The 16,919-nt window shown below is 38.4% G+C and overlaps 1 protein-coding gene across 1 annotated transcript in view; it reads right to left on the bottom strand.

Annotated features, from left to right (window-relative positions):
• ATP7A (ATPase copper transporting alpha) overlaps positions 1-16,919 on the bottom strand; it is a gene marked incomplete at its 3' end in the record, with an annotated part of 149,862 nt that overhangs the window by 74,252 nt on the left and 58,691 nt on the right. The window contains exon 2 of the mRNA XM_079726904.1: positions 8,147-8,287. Within this exon, the coding sequence (XP_079583030.1) occupies positions 8,147-8,266 (120 nt within the window). The 5' untranslated portion in view covers positions 8,267-8,287. The remainder of the gene's footprint in view (positions 1-8,146; positions 8,288-16,919) is intronic.

Here is a 16,919-nt window from a genome sequence, read left to right as displayed (position 1 = left end):
TAAATGCTGAAGAGGGTGTGGAGAGAAGGGAACCCTCCTACACTGTTGGTGGGAATGCAAGCTGGTACAGCCACTATGGAGAACAGTATGGAGGTTCTTTAAAAAGACTAAAAATAGAGCTACCATATGATCCAGCAGTCCCACTCCTGGGCATATATCTGGAGAAAAACATGGTCTGAAAGGATACATGCACCCCAAGGTTCATTGCAGCACTGTTTACAATGGACAAGATATGGAAGCAACCTAAACGTCCATTGACAGAGGAATGGAAAAAGAAGATGTGGTACATATATACAATGGAATATTACTCAGCTATTAAAAAGAATGAAATAGTGCCATTTGCAGCAACATGGATGGACCTAGAGATTGTCATACTGAGTAAAGTAAGTCAGACAGAGAAAGAGAAACATTGTATAATATCACTTGTTTGTGGAATCTAAAAAAGAATGATAAAAATGAACTTATTGACAAAACAGAAACAGACTTACAGACTGAGAGAATGGAACTTATGGTTACCAGGGGGTAAGGGTGGGGGGGATGGATAGTTAGGGAGTTTGGGACTGACATGTACACACTGCTATATTTTAAATGGATAACCCACAAGGACCTACTGTATAGCTCAGGGAACTCTGCTTAATATTATGTAACAACCTAAAGAATTTGAAAAAGAATAGATACATGTATATGTATAACTGAATCACTTTGCTATACACCTGAAACTAACACAACATTGTTAATCAACTATACTCCAATATAAAATAAAAAGTTGAAAAGATATTCTGGTTCAAATTTAATGATTCATGCACTTTAAATATATAATGAGCTTCTGATTACTAGAAAGAATCCATCAGATTCCTAATTTTAAATCCTGCACTAAATCTGATGTCCAGTTAGACAAAGCTCCCTTTCGAATATTAACATCTACTCTGGGCAGTGTGTCTAAAATTTATCTTTTGCATGTGGATATGAACTAATCAAAAGAAAAGCATTTTAGGATTGATGCAAGCTGATCAAATTCCAAAGTTGCATTAACTTTCCATCATCACTATAATGAATATTGTATAAAAGCAAAATTACAGAAAACTTCTGGTAAATATTATAGAACCACTGTCAATATAAAGTTGTTTTCATGATGCTGAAAACTTAAATATATTAAAATAATAAGTACATTATACAAATGAAGACACAAGCCAGTTAAAATTACACATTAACTCATTAAGCCCTGGCAGTGAAAATAAACATGCTGAAGAGTCAGCAATTCACAGTAAAATATTTAAGAAAAAGCATCCATATATTACCATCGTTATAGTAGAAATCCCCAAACTTTCGGCAAGGAGATATTGTTAATTTCTTTGGGCCCTTAGATACAAGTTGCGGAGAAATAGGAGAGAACAGGTGGGGAACCAAACTGAATGAAGCATGGGAAAGAGTGCTGAAATTAATTGTGCTCCAAACAGTGCTGAGAATCCTGAAGAGTGACAAGGAAAACAGTGGGCAGGGGGCAGCAAAAAGCCTTGGAAATGGCATGCAGATATACTAGGAAATTCCAATCCACTAGTCAGGGACCTCTACCTTAACAAAGTACAACAGGCAGGAAGGTCCAGATCAACTCTTAAAAGCATCAGCAAAATACATTATCAAATTCAAATGATGAGAATGTCATGAAAATAAGTAGCAAGGATGTCATGAAAATAAGTAGCAAAGGTGACAGGTACAGGGAGGTTCCTTGTACTAGGTCTTCACTTTTGTGTATGTTTGAAATTTTTCGTTAAAAGTATTCTCTGACCAAATGGGGCTTATCCTGGGAATGCGTGGCTACTATAACATTTGAAAATCAATCAATGTAATTCACCATATTAACAGCCTTAAAGAAGAAAAATAATATGATCATATCTAGATGCAGAAAAAGCACTTGAAAAAATGCAACATCTATTCATGATTACAAATAAAAGCTCTCAGAAAACCAGGAAGAGAAAGGAATTTCCTTAACCTGATATAGGGCATCTACAAAAACCCTATACTAACACAATACTTAATGGTGAAGGACTGAATGTTTTTCCCCTATGATCAGTAACAAGACGTAGATGTTCACTGTTACCACTCCTATTCCAAATTGCAATGGAGGTTCTAGACAGAAAAGAAATAAAAGACATACAGATTAGAAAGGAAGAAATAAAACTATTTTTATGCCCTGATGACATAACTGCTTATGTAGAAAATCCCAAAGAATCTACAAAAAGAGCTAATAGATTTAATGTCAGTTTAGCAAAGTTCAGGATACAAAGTCAACATACAAAAACCAACTGCATTTCTGTATGTTTGTAATGAACAACTGAAATTGAAATTAAAAAAAAAATAGTACCGGGGCTTCCCTGGTGGCGCAGTGGTTGAGAGTCCGCCTGTCAATGAAGGGGACACGGGTTCGTGCCCCAGTCTGGGAAGATCCCACATGCCACGGAACGGCTAGGCCCGTGAGACACGGCCGCTGAGCCTGTGCGTCCGGAGCCTGTGCTCCGCAACAGGAGAGGCCACAATGGTGAGAGGCCCACGTACCGCAAAAAAAAAAAAAAAAAAAAAAAAAAGTACCATTTAAACATCATCTAAAAACAGAAAATACTTGAATATAAGCCTAACAAAATATATGCAGGATCTGCAGACTGAAAATTACAGATCCCTGATAAAAGAAATCAAGGAATACCTAAATAGAGAGATATAGCATGTGCACAGGTTTGAATACACAATATTAAGGTGTTAATTCTATCCAGATGGATCTACAGAATCAACACAATTGCAATCAGAATCCCAGCAGATATTTTTGTAGAAACCTATATATTGATTCTAAAATTTATATGTAAACGGAAAGAAAATAGAACAGCCAAAACAATTTTGAAAAAGAACAAAGTTGAGAAATTACACTACCTGATTTTAAGATTTATTATAGGCTGCTCTCACCTTTTCAGACAGACCACATTCTGTCTATGGAATGTGTATCTCTCTAAGTAAATCCACTTCTTACCTATCACTTTATCTCTCACTGAAATCTTTCTGTGACAAGACGTAAAGAACCTGAGCTTCATTAAGTCCTGAGACCAGGAACTAAGGCCTCCACCCAGGTGGAGGATGGTAACTTCAGGCTGAATACGAGATTCCTGGAGCACCACCCTGTTACCTCACCACCCAACAATCAGAAGAAAGTCACACACCCTGCAGCCCTCACCCCAAATTTTGCCTATTAAAAACTTCTCCCTGAAAATCACTGGGGACTTAAGGAGGTTTTTCAATCATGAGCCACCCATTCTCCTTGCTTGGCCCTGCAATAAATCTTTCTCTGCTCAAAAAAAAAAAAAGATTTTTTTATAAAGCTACAATAATCAAGACTCTGTGGTATTTATTGGCCAAAGGACAAGGACAGAAACACAGATCAATGGAATAGAACAGAGCATACAGAAATATACCCACAAATATATGGTAAATTGATTTTCAACAAAGGTGCAAAGGCAATTCAATGGAGAAAGAATAAACTTTTCAACAAATAGAGCTGCCTGGAAAACTGGACATCCATATTAAAAAAAATTAACCTCAACCCATACCTAATAATGTATTCACATTAATTCAAAATGGATAATAGATCTAAATGCAAAACCTAAAATGAAAAAACTTTTAGAAGACACAGGAGAAAAATCTTTGTGATCCTGGGTGAGGCCAAGATTTCTTAGATATGACACTAAAAGCATGCTCCATAAAGGAAAATAGTAGGTAAAGTGGAATTCATCAAAAGTAAAAACTGCTGCTCTGGGAAAGATACTTTTAAGAGATTAAAAAGACAAGCCACAGACTGGAAAAATTATTTGCAAAACACATATCTAAGAGAAAACTTAATTCAGAATACATAGAAAACAATCAAAATTGAATAATAAGAAAACAAAACACCCAGCTAAAAATTTCACAAAAGGTTTGACAGACACTTTACCAAAGAAGGTATACAAATGCCTAACAAACACATGAAAAGATGCTCAATATCATTAGCTATTAAGGGAATGAGAATTAGTGAGATACCACTACATACCCACTAGAATGTCTATAACTAAAAAGACTTAGAATGTCTATAACTAAAAAGACTGTTAATACAAAGTGTTGGAGAGTACGTGAGAAAAGTGGAATCCTCAAACATTGCTGGTGGGAAGATAAAATAGTATAGCCACTGTGGTAAATTAATTGTCAGTGTCTCAAAAAGTTAAACATACACTTATCATATGATGGAACAAGTCCAATCCTAGGAATTTGCCCAAGAGAAATTAAAACTTATGTCCACACAAAGACTTGGATGTGAACATTCAGAGCACTGCTTTTCATAATCACAAAAGAAAGTATAAACAATCCAATGTCTCTCAACAGGTGAATGGGTAAACAAACTTTGGTACATCCACACAATGGAATACTCCTCAGCAATAAAAAGGAAAGAACCAGTGATACATGCAAGAACATGGGCAAATCTCAAATGCATAACTCTAAGTGAAAGAAGCCAGACTCAAAAGGCTATATAACATATGATTCCATTTACATGGCAGTTTTTTTTTTTTTTTTTTTGCGGTACGCGGGCCTCTCACTGTTGTGGCCTCTCCCATTGCAGAGCACAGGCTCCGGACGCACAGGCTCAGCGGCCATGGCTCATGGGCCCAGCCGCTCCGCGGCATGTGGGATCTTCCCGGACCGGGGCACGAATCCGTGTCCCCTGCATCGGCAGGCGGACTCTCAACCACTGCGCCACCAGGGAAGCCCTACATAGCAGTTTTTAAAAAGCAAAACTTACAGGAACAAAAAGTAAAAGTGAAGGGGAAGGATGATTTCAAGGAAGGGTTACCAGATTTAGCAAATAAAAATATAGGACAGACCCAGTTAAATTTAAATTTCAGATAAATGATAAATAATCTTCAGTGTAAGTATAGCTCATGCAATATAATGGTTCTTAAACTGTGGTCCCAGGACCAGCACCTTTAGAGTTGCCTGGGTACTTATTAGGCATGCAAATTCTCAGGCCCCATTCAGATCTACTAAAACAGAAACTCTGGGCGTGGAACCAGCAATTTATGTTTTACAAGCCCTTCAGGTGATTCGCATGGTATGGTTTGAGAACCACTGTTCACTATACCTGTAACTGGCAAAAAAAGAACCATAAGAAGCTAATATGAAGAGAAAGGGGCACATGAGCCTGTTTGATAAATCAATTCACCATCATCAAATATTAACTGAACAGACAAAGGGGGTACAGTAGGTTCTCTGAGAAGGGACTACAGAAGTGATCCTCAACTGAGGGCAATTTCACCCCTAGGAGACACTGGCAATGTCTGGAGACATTTTTGGTTGTCACAAGTGGGAGGAGAGGCTACTGGCATCTGGTGGGTAGAGGTCAGGTGGGTAGAGGCCAGGGATGCTGCTAAACATCCTACAAAGCACAGAACAGCCCCCCAAAACAAAGAATTATCCAGCCCAAAATGTCAATAGTGCTGAGGCTGAGAAAGCTGGACTTAATCAAAACATATTTTTTTAACCCCAAAGCCTTTAAAATCAAAGACATTTTTACGGACATGGAAATAAAAAGATTAAAAAGGTAGTGACAAAATATAATTCAAGGTGTCTCATACTAAAAACATTAGAACTATTCTGAAGAGAATTTATAGAGACTAGTGATACAGAGCTAAAACAGCAATTTGGTGGTAGGAGGCACCTTTATGATGAAAATACCAGGTTCCTTTATTTTTAGAAGTTATGTGAGAGAATAAATTGGAAATCACAAGTTTGAAAACCATATACAAATTAAACTGCATCTGTAGACACTGTATGACCACAAAACATACTGGCCCAGGAATCATGGAACTTGAGTTCTAGTCTTGTTTGGTATTAGGTAGCTGTGTAACTTAGCACAGGTCACTTCCTTATCTGGGCTTCAATCTGTTGATCTGTAAAATGAGGGGGTTAGACGACTTAAGTCATATCTAAGACCCCTTGCAGCTTTAACATACTATGTCTATGTCAAAAAAATGAGCACAGAAAACATTCAAATACATTTTTTACAGGATATGAGGGGACACAGTATCATTTTGTTCCCTTTGGGGTAATCTTGTGTTGACTTTGGTACTTTTGGCTTTTGTGTTTAGAAGGCGCTAAACAAAGTTTAGGTTTTCTTATTTATTTATAACAATTATATTAACCATTCATGTTCATTGCAGAAAAATTAGAATATACAAATAAACCACTCTTTTCCACTAAGTAGGATTCTGAGATGAATTATAGCAGGAATGTGTTAAAATAGTCTAATAAAAGTCAATTTTATTTTTGCAATTAAAAATTGAAGTGAACTCAAATCCCTACCACCTTTCTCAGTCCTGGGCTCTGCCCAGGGAGGCTTCTACGCAGTCTTTTTTGCAAGTTTGTCTCTGGGAAATGGAAAGGCTCCCTTTCCTCCTGCTTTGCCCCAGGATAGCCAGCAGGATCTCCCTGATCTCCTGTTGTCCTCCCTCCCCAACAGAGAGTTTCTATCCTCTTTGATAAAAGCTCAGAGGTTTTATGGATCAGGAGAAAATGCAGGCCCTGAGAAACCTATCACTGCAGAAAGGTTCCCTTGGGCAATGCTTTGGGTTTTCTGCTCTTTATATTTTTATTTTACTCTCCATTTTTCTGCCCTCCCCTTGCCCTAGGTCTAAGCTCAGCAAAGGCGAGTGCTCAGGGCAGCTCCTAGGCCTGGACAGCTCTCAGGGAGGAATTAGATAAATGTTCAGCATGCCCATGCCTAGCCCATCTAGTTTCATCCTTTAGTTACCCAGGCCATTATCTTCGGGTTATCCCCTCTTATATCTGCAAACCCAGTGCTTGGAGCAGCAGCATAGGGCTCTAACAGGAGGTGATACCTCTCTCTTTTATTTCAGAATTTGCCAACTTAGGGGCCTGGCTCTAGAAGGCAGGTTTCTTAAAGGGGACTGCATCCTGGGTGGCCCGAAGTCTCCAGACCTAGAGGGACAACTGTGCCCTCCCTTCTCTCCTTCATGTTCTCTGGCTGGATTGATTCAGCTGTAGAAACCATTTGGTCTGTTGCTCCAACATACCGCTAGGTTCCTTCCAGAGTCACTGTGTCACATTAGCTTCCTTTTGGAGGGAGGGTGATGTGGTTGAATACTCAGAGAGCAGAGGCAGTGGGTGCACATCTTTAGTTCCCCATCTTCCGGTTTCACCTCCCGCCTTCCTCTTGCCCTAAACCTGAGCGCATCATGCCAGGCCTCACTCATACAGGATGGTGTCAGCTCACTCCTCAGCAGTAATCTAGGGTGTGTGGGAAGCTTAGGGCTCTGGGGAAGAACAGAATCGAAGAGGGGAGTGATGTGGGTGGAGACACCAGTTTTCTATCACACCCCCTTTGTAAGCTGGTGAGCTGGGCTTCAGTTTTCCCCAGACCATGCACACTTTTAATTTATTTGAGAGAAACTAATTGTATTTCCACTGCAGTATCTTATTTTTTATTTGTGATTTAAGAAATGTGAAGAGAAAATACACAGACACATAATGGTTAACAGTGTTTCTTTCATTCCTTGTTCTAGAGCTAACCACTCTAAAATTGTTTGGTAATGTCACTTAATGTAACTAATTGTAATGTATTCTTTTAAATAAAATGATTTATTGATTAAATAACATTGAAGTGAAAATGTTTAGAAAATTAGTTACACTTTGTATGCATGCTCTTAGAGAAGACTACATTATTACTAAACATAGTAACTGTCATGCTATAAAAGAGAAAGAAACCTCACAATCCTTTCTCTGAGAACATATATTTTAGATCAACATGAGATTAAGAGTAATAAAAAGTATATCAGCATCTATATACTTTTAAAATATATATTGATAAATATACAAACATAACATCCAGATTCCCTCTTCAGATGTTTTTAAATTTTAAAAATGTATTACTTCTTATTTTTTAATAAAAAAATAAGTTAATGGGCTGAAGAAAACTTATTCAGCTTCAAGGTTAGAAGTGTGATAGTCTTTATGTCATACGTGTCAGTGTGTCTGCATCTGCCTCAGTGTTAGAAGTAATTTCCCAGAAGAATTCCAGTCAACAGCATTTGACTTCACTGATTTCCAAGGAGTAACTTACTTTAATGTGATGTACACCGTTCAGTTTTCCAATGTGCTGCTCAATGGTCCAAACACAGGAACTACATGTCATCCCCTCAATAGAGATGGTGACAGAATTCACACTCATACTTGGATCCATTTTGATTTCTTCTTTACATTCCTATTAGAAACAATGAACTTGTTAATTTCAGCCATGGAAATAATCCTTCCTCTGACATGCACTCCAATGTTCACTGCAGCACTGTTTACAATAGCCAAGACATGGAAACAACTTAAATGTCCATCAACAGAGGAATGGAAAAAGAAGATGTAGTACATATATACAATGGAATACTACTCAGCCATAAAAAAGAATGAAATAATGCCATTTGCAGTAACATGGATAGACCTAGAGATTATCACACTAAGTGAGGTAAGTCAAACAGAGAAAGATAGATATCGCATGATATCGCTTATATGCGGAATCTAAAAAATATGATACAAATGAACTTATTTACAAAACAGAAATAGACTCACAGACTTAGAGAACGATCTTATGGTTACCAGGAGGGAAGGGTAGCGGGGAGGGATAGATTGGAAGTTTGGGACTGACATGTACACAGTACTATATTTAAAACAGATAACTGGGCTTCCCTGGTGGCGCAGTGGTTGAGAGTCCGCCTGCCGATGCAGGGGACACGGGTTCGTGCCCCGGTCCGGGAATTTCCCACGTGCTGCGGAGTGGCTGGGCCCGTGAGCCATGGCCGCTGAGCCTGTGCGTCCGGGGCCTGTGCTCTGCAACGGGAGAGGCCACAACATTGAGAGGCCCACGTACCGCAAAAAAAAAAAAATAAAATAAAATAACCAAGAAGTACCTACTGTATAGCACAGGAACTCTGCTCAAAACACCGTAATAACCTAAATGGGAAAAGAGTTTGAAAAAGAACAGATACATGTATATGTATAACTCAATCACTTAGCTGTAAACCTTAAACTAATACAACATTGTTAATCAACTATGCTCCAATATAAAATAAAAACTTAAAAACCAAAAAACAACAAAAAACTTTAAGTTAAAAAAAAGAAATTATCCTTCCTCAACTTTCCCACCTCCCCAGCTGAAAATACCCTACTAATAAAATATGGCTAACATTCTTTTTTCTCACCTCATTTTACCCCCAACCCAGGGACTTTGGGTTAGCTATTCCCTTGATTTAGGACTTTCTTCTCTTAGATATCTGCTTAGCTAACTTCCTCATCTCTTTCAAGTCCACTCAAATCTAACCTTCCTAATGAGTCTTACAATGACCACCCTGTTGAAAATTGCATCCCACACCCCTTCCACACACAGATACTCTGATTCCCATTACCTTTGCTCTATTTTTTTCTTATTTTCATAGAACTTATAACCTTCTAATAAACTCCATAATTTACTTACTATGTTTATTGCATATTACCTGTCTTCCTGTGGTAGTTTTAAAATATGTTCACAAATTCTTTGCTACTCCTTTCCTTCAAGAGGTGGAATTTAACTCCTTTCTCTTTGAGTGTGGCCTGGACTCAGTGACTTGCTTCTAAGTCAGTAGTGGAAGTGACAAAGTGTGACTTCCAAGATTGGCCATAAAAGGCACTGCAGGAGGGAAAAAAAAGTCACTGTGGCTTCCTCCTTGTCCTCTCTCTTGAATCACCCCATCTAGGGGAAGCTACCCACCATGGCATGAGGATACTCAAGCAGCCTTTTGGAGGGGTTCACATGGTGAGAAATTGAGGCCTCCTGTCAATAACCAGCAATGACATAAGGCCTCCTGCCAATAAACAGGTGAGTTAACTGCCTTGAAAGCTGATCCTTCAGACTCAGTTGTCCTTAGATGCCTGTAGCCTCAGCTGACATATAGACTTACAACCTCATGGCAGACCTTGAGCCAGAACCACCCAGATAAACCACTCCCAAATTCATGACCCACAGAAACTGTGAGATAATAATTGTTCGTTGTTTTAAGCCACTAAATTTTGGAATAATTTGTTACACTGCAATACACTTCCCACTAAAATGAAAATTCCATGAAGGCAGGAGTCTTTGTTTTCTTCACTGATAATTAGTTTGAATCACATGAAACTGCCATTTTACTGAGATATAATTGACATATAATATTGTATTACTTTTAGATATACAATATAATGATTTCATATATGTATATATTGCAAAATTACCACCATAAGTTTAGTTAACATCCATCACTATACATAGTTACATTTTTTTTCCTGTGATGAGAACTTTTAAGATCTACTCTCTTAGCAGCCTTCAAATATACAATATTGTTAATTATAGTCACCATGCTGTACATTATATCCTCAGGAATTATTTACCTTATAACTGGAAGTTTATACTTTTTAATGACCTTCATCCATTTCGCCCACTCCCTAACCCCACCTCTGGTAACCAACCCATCAATTTGTTCTCTGTGTCTATGAGTTCAGGTTTTCTCAGATTCCTTGTATAAGTGAGCTCATACAGTATTTGTCTGTCTCTGTCTGACTTATTTCACTTAGCATAATACCCTCAGGGTCCATCCATGTTGTCACAAGTGGCAGGATTTCCTTCATTTTTACGGCTTAAGAATGTGTATATGTATATCACACTTTCTTTATCTATTCATCTATCGATGGACATTGGTTATTTCCATGTCTTGGCTATTGTAAATAATGCTGCAATGAATATGGGGGTGCAAATATCTTTGAGATAGTGATTTCATTTCCCTTGGATAAATACCCAGAAGTGGAATTGCTGGATCACATGATAGTTCTGTTTTTTAATTTTTTTCAAGAACCTCCATACTGTTTTCCATATCCATTTTTAAAATGTAAAAATCTTAGAAAAGTTGAAAGAAAAATTCATCCCTAGGTGCATCAGTCTCACTCTTAACTTCAACTGGCATTAATTATGGAACAACTGTAACTTATAGTGTGATTTGATCTGAAATAAACTCATAATTATTAGTCTATTTTTGTTATTTACTTTAAAAGTTAGAGCTAAAGTTATTCCAAATGCAACACTTAACAATTCAGTTATGTCCACTGATTCTTCTTATGAAATTAGTATTAAATTACTGTCTATTTTTACATAGAGAGACTTACAATATATATTCAATATAAAAGAATACATTTTGTCTAACTTTTGTTTTTAATGACTTGAAACAGCCTTTATTCAGAGTCAAAAAAAATAATGATTTCTAATGAACCACACTGCCAAAGATTTCACATTCTGGTAATCTATGACTTACAATCTATGTGTAAAAATAAGCTGTCGTTGCCCTGAGAAACTCTTCCTTCCTCTAGCCAGAGCAGCTGCTGTCAATAGGACAATATGTGAATCTTCGAATGAATGATAAGTGGAATAGGGATGAAGTAGTAAAAAATGAAGTTCTCCATACTGCCTGAATTCTCCACTGCATGAAATTTTACAATCTAAAGAATATTATACTAATGAACAGCTTCCCTGTTTTCCAAATCTTTACTATGAAAATTTTCAACCACACATAAAAGGTGAATAATACAATGAACATCTATTTGTATATCCTCTGCATGAATTCAACAATTGTTAACATTTTGCTATACTTGCTCTGTTTTTCCTAAACTATTTTTAAGTTTTAGAGATCATAATACTTCAGCATGCATATCCAAACAATAAGGACTCCTGTAAAACCACAATACTTTGATCACAGCTAAGAAAATTAATCATTGCACATCCTTTAATACAAATTCTCTATTTAAATTGTCCTAAATGTCCCAAGAATATCCCTTACAGCTTTTATTTTTTTCCAAATCAGGATCCAGACAAGGTTCACACTGTGCATTTGGTTGTGTCTCTTTTGTCTCATTTAATCTAGAACAGCCTCCCTCCTTTATCTCTTTTCCCCCAAGTAACTTTTTGAAGAATCTAGGTCAGTTGTCTTAATAGACATTGTATCCTCTTTTTAAAATACAAATTCCTCTTTGAGAGGTTAAGGGGCTGATAGCTGGCATTACACCTCCTAATATCTAGGTATGATCAGTTACTACAATAGAACAGAAGCCCAAATGGGACAGGAAAGACAGGTAATTGTGAGCAAAGGATCCGTGGGATGTAAAGAACTCATGGGCCCAGGTGAAAAGTCCAAGGCAGGGTACTTAAGGCAAGCACAAAGGCATTAGGGGCTCCAAGGCCTTGGGGAGAGGGTCCCTGGAAAGCAGTAATGAGTATGAAAAGGGAAGTTGATAATGTCTAAAACAAACAGCTCCTATCAATATTTTGTCTACTGTTAGCCCTGTGCCTAAAAAAGGAGTTGCTTCCTCTTTCCTCTTATAGCACATGGCTGCCTGCCTCAAGGTCAGAACATTCAGACTTAGTACCTATATGGCTCAAATATGTTATGGGTCAAAATGGGGCTTTTGAGGGTTGACTCAGGTACATTACCAAAACTGACTAAATTGTTTTATAAGAAACTGTCAAGTTCAAAAAACAGAATTGGTAACAAACTTTTGGAATACAATACACTCAACAGATGAAGGCTAGTTTACATGGTTACTTAGGAATGTAAAATTGAAATACAGTTTTATTATGGGGTATGCTCCAGACCAAAGTATTGGAGCATCTCTCAGGCTTACTGAGGAACTGAAAGAGACTAGTTAAGCAGAAAGGCACTTTTTTTTTTGCTGTACGCGGGCCTCTCACTGTTGTGGCCTCTCCCGTTGCGGAGTACAGGCTCCAGACGTGCAGGCCCAGCGGCCATGGCTCATGGGCCTAGCTGCTCCGCAGCATGTGGGATCCTCCCGGACTGGGGCACGAACCCGTGTCCCCTGCATTGGCAGGTGGACTCTCAACCACTGCGCCACCAGGGAAGCCCCTGAAAGGCACTTTTAAAGTGAGTGGATAATTCACCCTGGAAATAGTTACTAGGGAGGAAAGAAATTCTGAGCATGAATGAAAATTACATTAATACAGCCACTTTTCCCACTACACCCTAATTTAAGCATGTCAAATCAACTATGAATAATATGTATTTCTTCTGCACTCATAATTCGCCTGTATTTTTTCTTCAAAACTATACTTAAATTGGACCTTACACTCAAAACCTCAGAGGAATTCCATTCCCCTCATACTACTCTATTTTATATATATTATTTATATATACATATTTTTATATATAAAATATAATACACACAACTCTAATTGATTTTATAATATATGTATAACCATCTTTTGAATCTTAAATGTCTCAAAGATAGGTACAAAGTCAAGAACAGTTTTTGTAACCTCTCACTGCATTTAGAAAAATGACTCAGAAACCAGAGTAAGAGTGTAAATAATTTCATACGGTGTGGAAAAAAATGTATGTTTATGGGAGATGACAATATCAAAGAAACAAATCTGGCATGCAGCTATTAGCAATGAGGTGACTCTGAGAAAAAGAGCAACCAACAACACTGAGGGAAATAACTTCCAGTTATTAAAGTAAAATAACTTCCAGTTATTAAAGTATTTTGAGCCACTCCCTAAACACAGATGGTAATCACCATCAGTAATAACATTTTCTAAGAGGAAGAACAGTATTATGACTAGATCATCATCTCTGATTTGGAAACAGAAACTGCATAAGTTGAGTACAAATATACATGACACGTATGAAGTCTGACTGCACAAAACCACTTCTTAAAGCTGATCAAAGAAGCTCAAACATTATTTTTATTTTTTATTTTTTAATTAGTATTTTAAATTTATTTATTTTATTTATTGATTTTTGGCTGTGTTGGGTCTTTGTTGCTGCATGCAGGCTCTCTCTCTAGTGGTGGCGAGCGGGGGCTACTCTTCGTTGCAGTGCACGGGCTTCTCATTGCAGTGGCTTCTGTTGTAGCAGAGCACAGGCTCTAGGCGCTCAGGCTTCAGTAGTTGCAGCATGCAGGCTCAGCAGTTGTGGCTCATGGGCTCTAGAGCACAGGCTCAGTAGCTGTGGTGCACGGGCTTAGTTGCTCCGTGGCACATGGGATCTTCCCGGACCAGGGATCAAACCCACATTCTCTGCATTGGCAGGCAGATTCTCAACCAGTGCCACAGGGAAGCCCTCAAACATTTTTAAATCACCGTAAAATAATGAGGCCTCATAATTTGAGTAAGGTTTCTGGATTCTTAATAAATTATATGGTAAAATTTAATTCTTTTTTTGGATACAGCTCTACATGGATAATTTTTGATCACTACAGTAATCAAGAAAATGCAAATTAAAACCACAATGAATATCATTTACTCCCATCAGGTAAACAAAAATTTCAAAATCTGACAACACCAAGTGTTAATGGGAATGTGGAGCAACAGGATCTCCCGTATTCAGCTGGTGAGAACATAAATTAGTACAGCCATTATGGAACCTGTTCGGTAATATCTGGCAGAGTTGAAGATATGCATATACTAGAACTCAACATTTTTACTCCTAGGCATATTACCCTAGAGAAAATCTCACATGTGTACAAGGACACATAAACAAGAATGCCCATTGCAAAAAAACCCAAAACAACAAAAACAACAAAAACCCAACACTTTGGAAATAATCTAAATGTCTATCAACTGGAAAATGAAAAAATAAGAGGTGATATATATATCATGGAGCATGATGCAGTAGTTAAAATGAATGAACTAAAATAGTGGTTCTCGGAGGACTGGTTCAAGATTGTGGAGTAGAAGCACATGCACTCACTCCCTCTTGGGAAAGCACCAGAGTCACAACTAACTAAACAATCATTGACAGGAAGACGCTGTAACTCACCAAAAAGGATACCCCACATACAAAGACAAAGGAGAAGCCACAATGAGATGGTAGGAGGGGCGCAACCAAAATAAAATCAAATCCCATAACTGCTGGGTGGTGACTCACAAACTGGAGTACACATACCACAGAAGTCCACCCACTGGAGTAAAGGTGCTGAGCCCCATGTCAGGCTTCCCAACCTGGGGGTCTGGCAACAGGAGGAGGAATTCCTAGACAATCAGCCTTTGAAGGCTAGTGGAATTTGATTGCAGGACTTTGACAGGACTGGGGGAAACAGACACTCCACTCTTGGAGGGCACACAAAGTAGTGTGCACATTGGGACTCAGGGGAAGGAGCAGTGACCCCATAGGAGACTGAACCAGACCTACCTGCTAGTGTTGGAGGGTCTCCTGCAGAGGCAGGGGATGGCTGTGGCTCACCATGAGGACAAGGACACTGGCAGCAGAAGTTCTGGGAAGTACTACTTGGCGTGAGCCCTCCCAGAGTCCGCCATTAGTCCCACCAAACAGCAGGGTAGGCGCCAGTGTTGGATCGCCTCAGGCCAAACAACCAACAGGGAGGGAACGTAGCCCCACCCATCAGCAGACAAGTGGATTAAAGTTTTGCCGAGCTCTGCCCAACAGAGCAACACCCAGCTCTACCTATCACCAGTCTCTCCCATCAGGAAGCTTGCACAAGCCTCTCAGATAGACTCATCCACCAGAGGGCAGACAGCAGAAGCAAGAAGAACTACAATCCTGCAGCCTGTGGAACAAGAACCACATTCACAGAAAGATAGGCAAAATAAAAGGCAGAGAGCTATGTTCCAGTTGAAGGAACAAGATAAAACCCCAGAGAAAAAACTAAATGAAGTGGAGATAGGCAACCTTCAAGAAAAAGAATTCGGAATAATGATAGTGAAGATGATCCAGGACCTCCAAAAAAGAATGGAGGCAAAGATCGAGAAGATGCAAGACATGTTTAACAAAGACCTAAAAGAATTAAAGAACAAATAAACAGAGATGAACAATACAATAACTGAAATGAAAAATACACTAGAAGGAATCAATAGCAGAATAACTGAGGCAGAAGGACAGATAAGTGACCTGGAAGATAGAATGGGGGAATTCACTGCCGCAGAATAGAATAAAGACAAAAGAATGGAAAGAAATGAAGATAGCCTAAGAGACCTCTGGGACAACATTAAACGAAACAACATTTGCATTATAGGGGTCCCAGAAGGAGAAGAAAGAGAGAAAGGACCCAAGAAAATATTTGAAGAGATTATAGTCAAAAACTTTCCTAACAAGGGAAAAGAAAGAGCCACCCAAGTCCAGGAAGCACAGAGAGTACCAGGCAGGATAAACCCAAGGAGAAACACGCTGAGACACATAGTAATCAAACTGACAAAAAATAAAGACAAAGAAAAATTATTGAAAGCAACAAGAGAAAAATGACAAATAACACACAAGGGAATCCCATAAGGTTAACAGCTGATTTCTCAGCAGAAACTCTACAAGCCAGAAGGGAGTGGCATGATATATTTAAAGTGATGAAAGGGGAGAACCTACAACCAAGATTACTCTACCCAGCAAGGATCTCATTCAGATTCGACGGAGAAATCAAAAGCTTTACAGATAAGCAAAAGCTAAGAGAATTCAGCACCACCAAACCACCTCTACAACTAATGCTAAGGGAACTTCTCTAAGTGGTAAACACAAGAGAAGAAAAGAACCTACAAAACCAAAGCCATAACAATTAAGAAAATGGTAATAGGAGCATACATATTGATAATTACCTTAAACGTGAATGGATTCAATGCTCCAGCCAAAAGACACAGGCTCACTGAACGGATACAAAAACAAGACCCATATATATGCTGTCTACAAGAGACCCACTTCAGACCTAGGGACACATACAAACTGAAAGTGAGGGGAGGAAAAAGATATTCCATGCAAATGGAAATCAAAAGAAAGCTGGAGTAGCAATACTCATATAAGATAAAGTAGACTTTAAAATAGAGAATGTTACAA

Source organism: Hyperoodon ampullatus (assembly GCF_949752795.1).
Source record: "Hyperoodon ampullatus genome assembly, chromosome: X".
Lineage (NCBI taxonomy): Eukaryota > Metazoa > Chordata > Mammalia > Artiodactyla > Ziphiidae > Hyperoodon > Hyperoodon ampullatus.
Note: the sequence above shows the minus strand (reverse complement) of the source record. Positions and strands in the feature narration are given on the sequence as shown.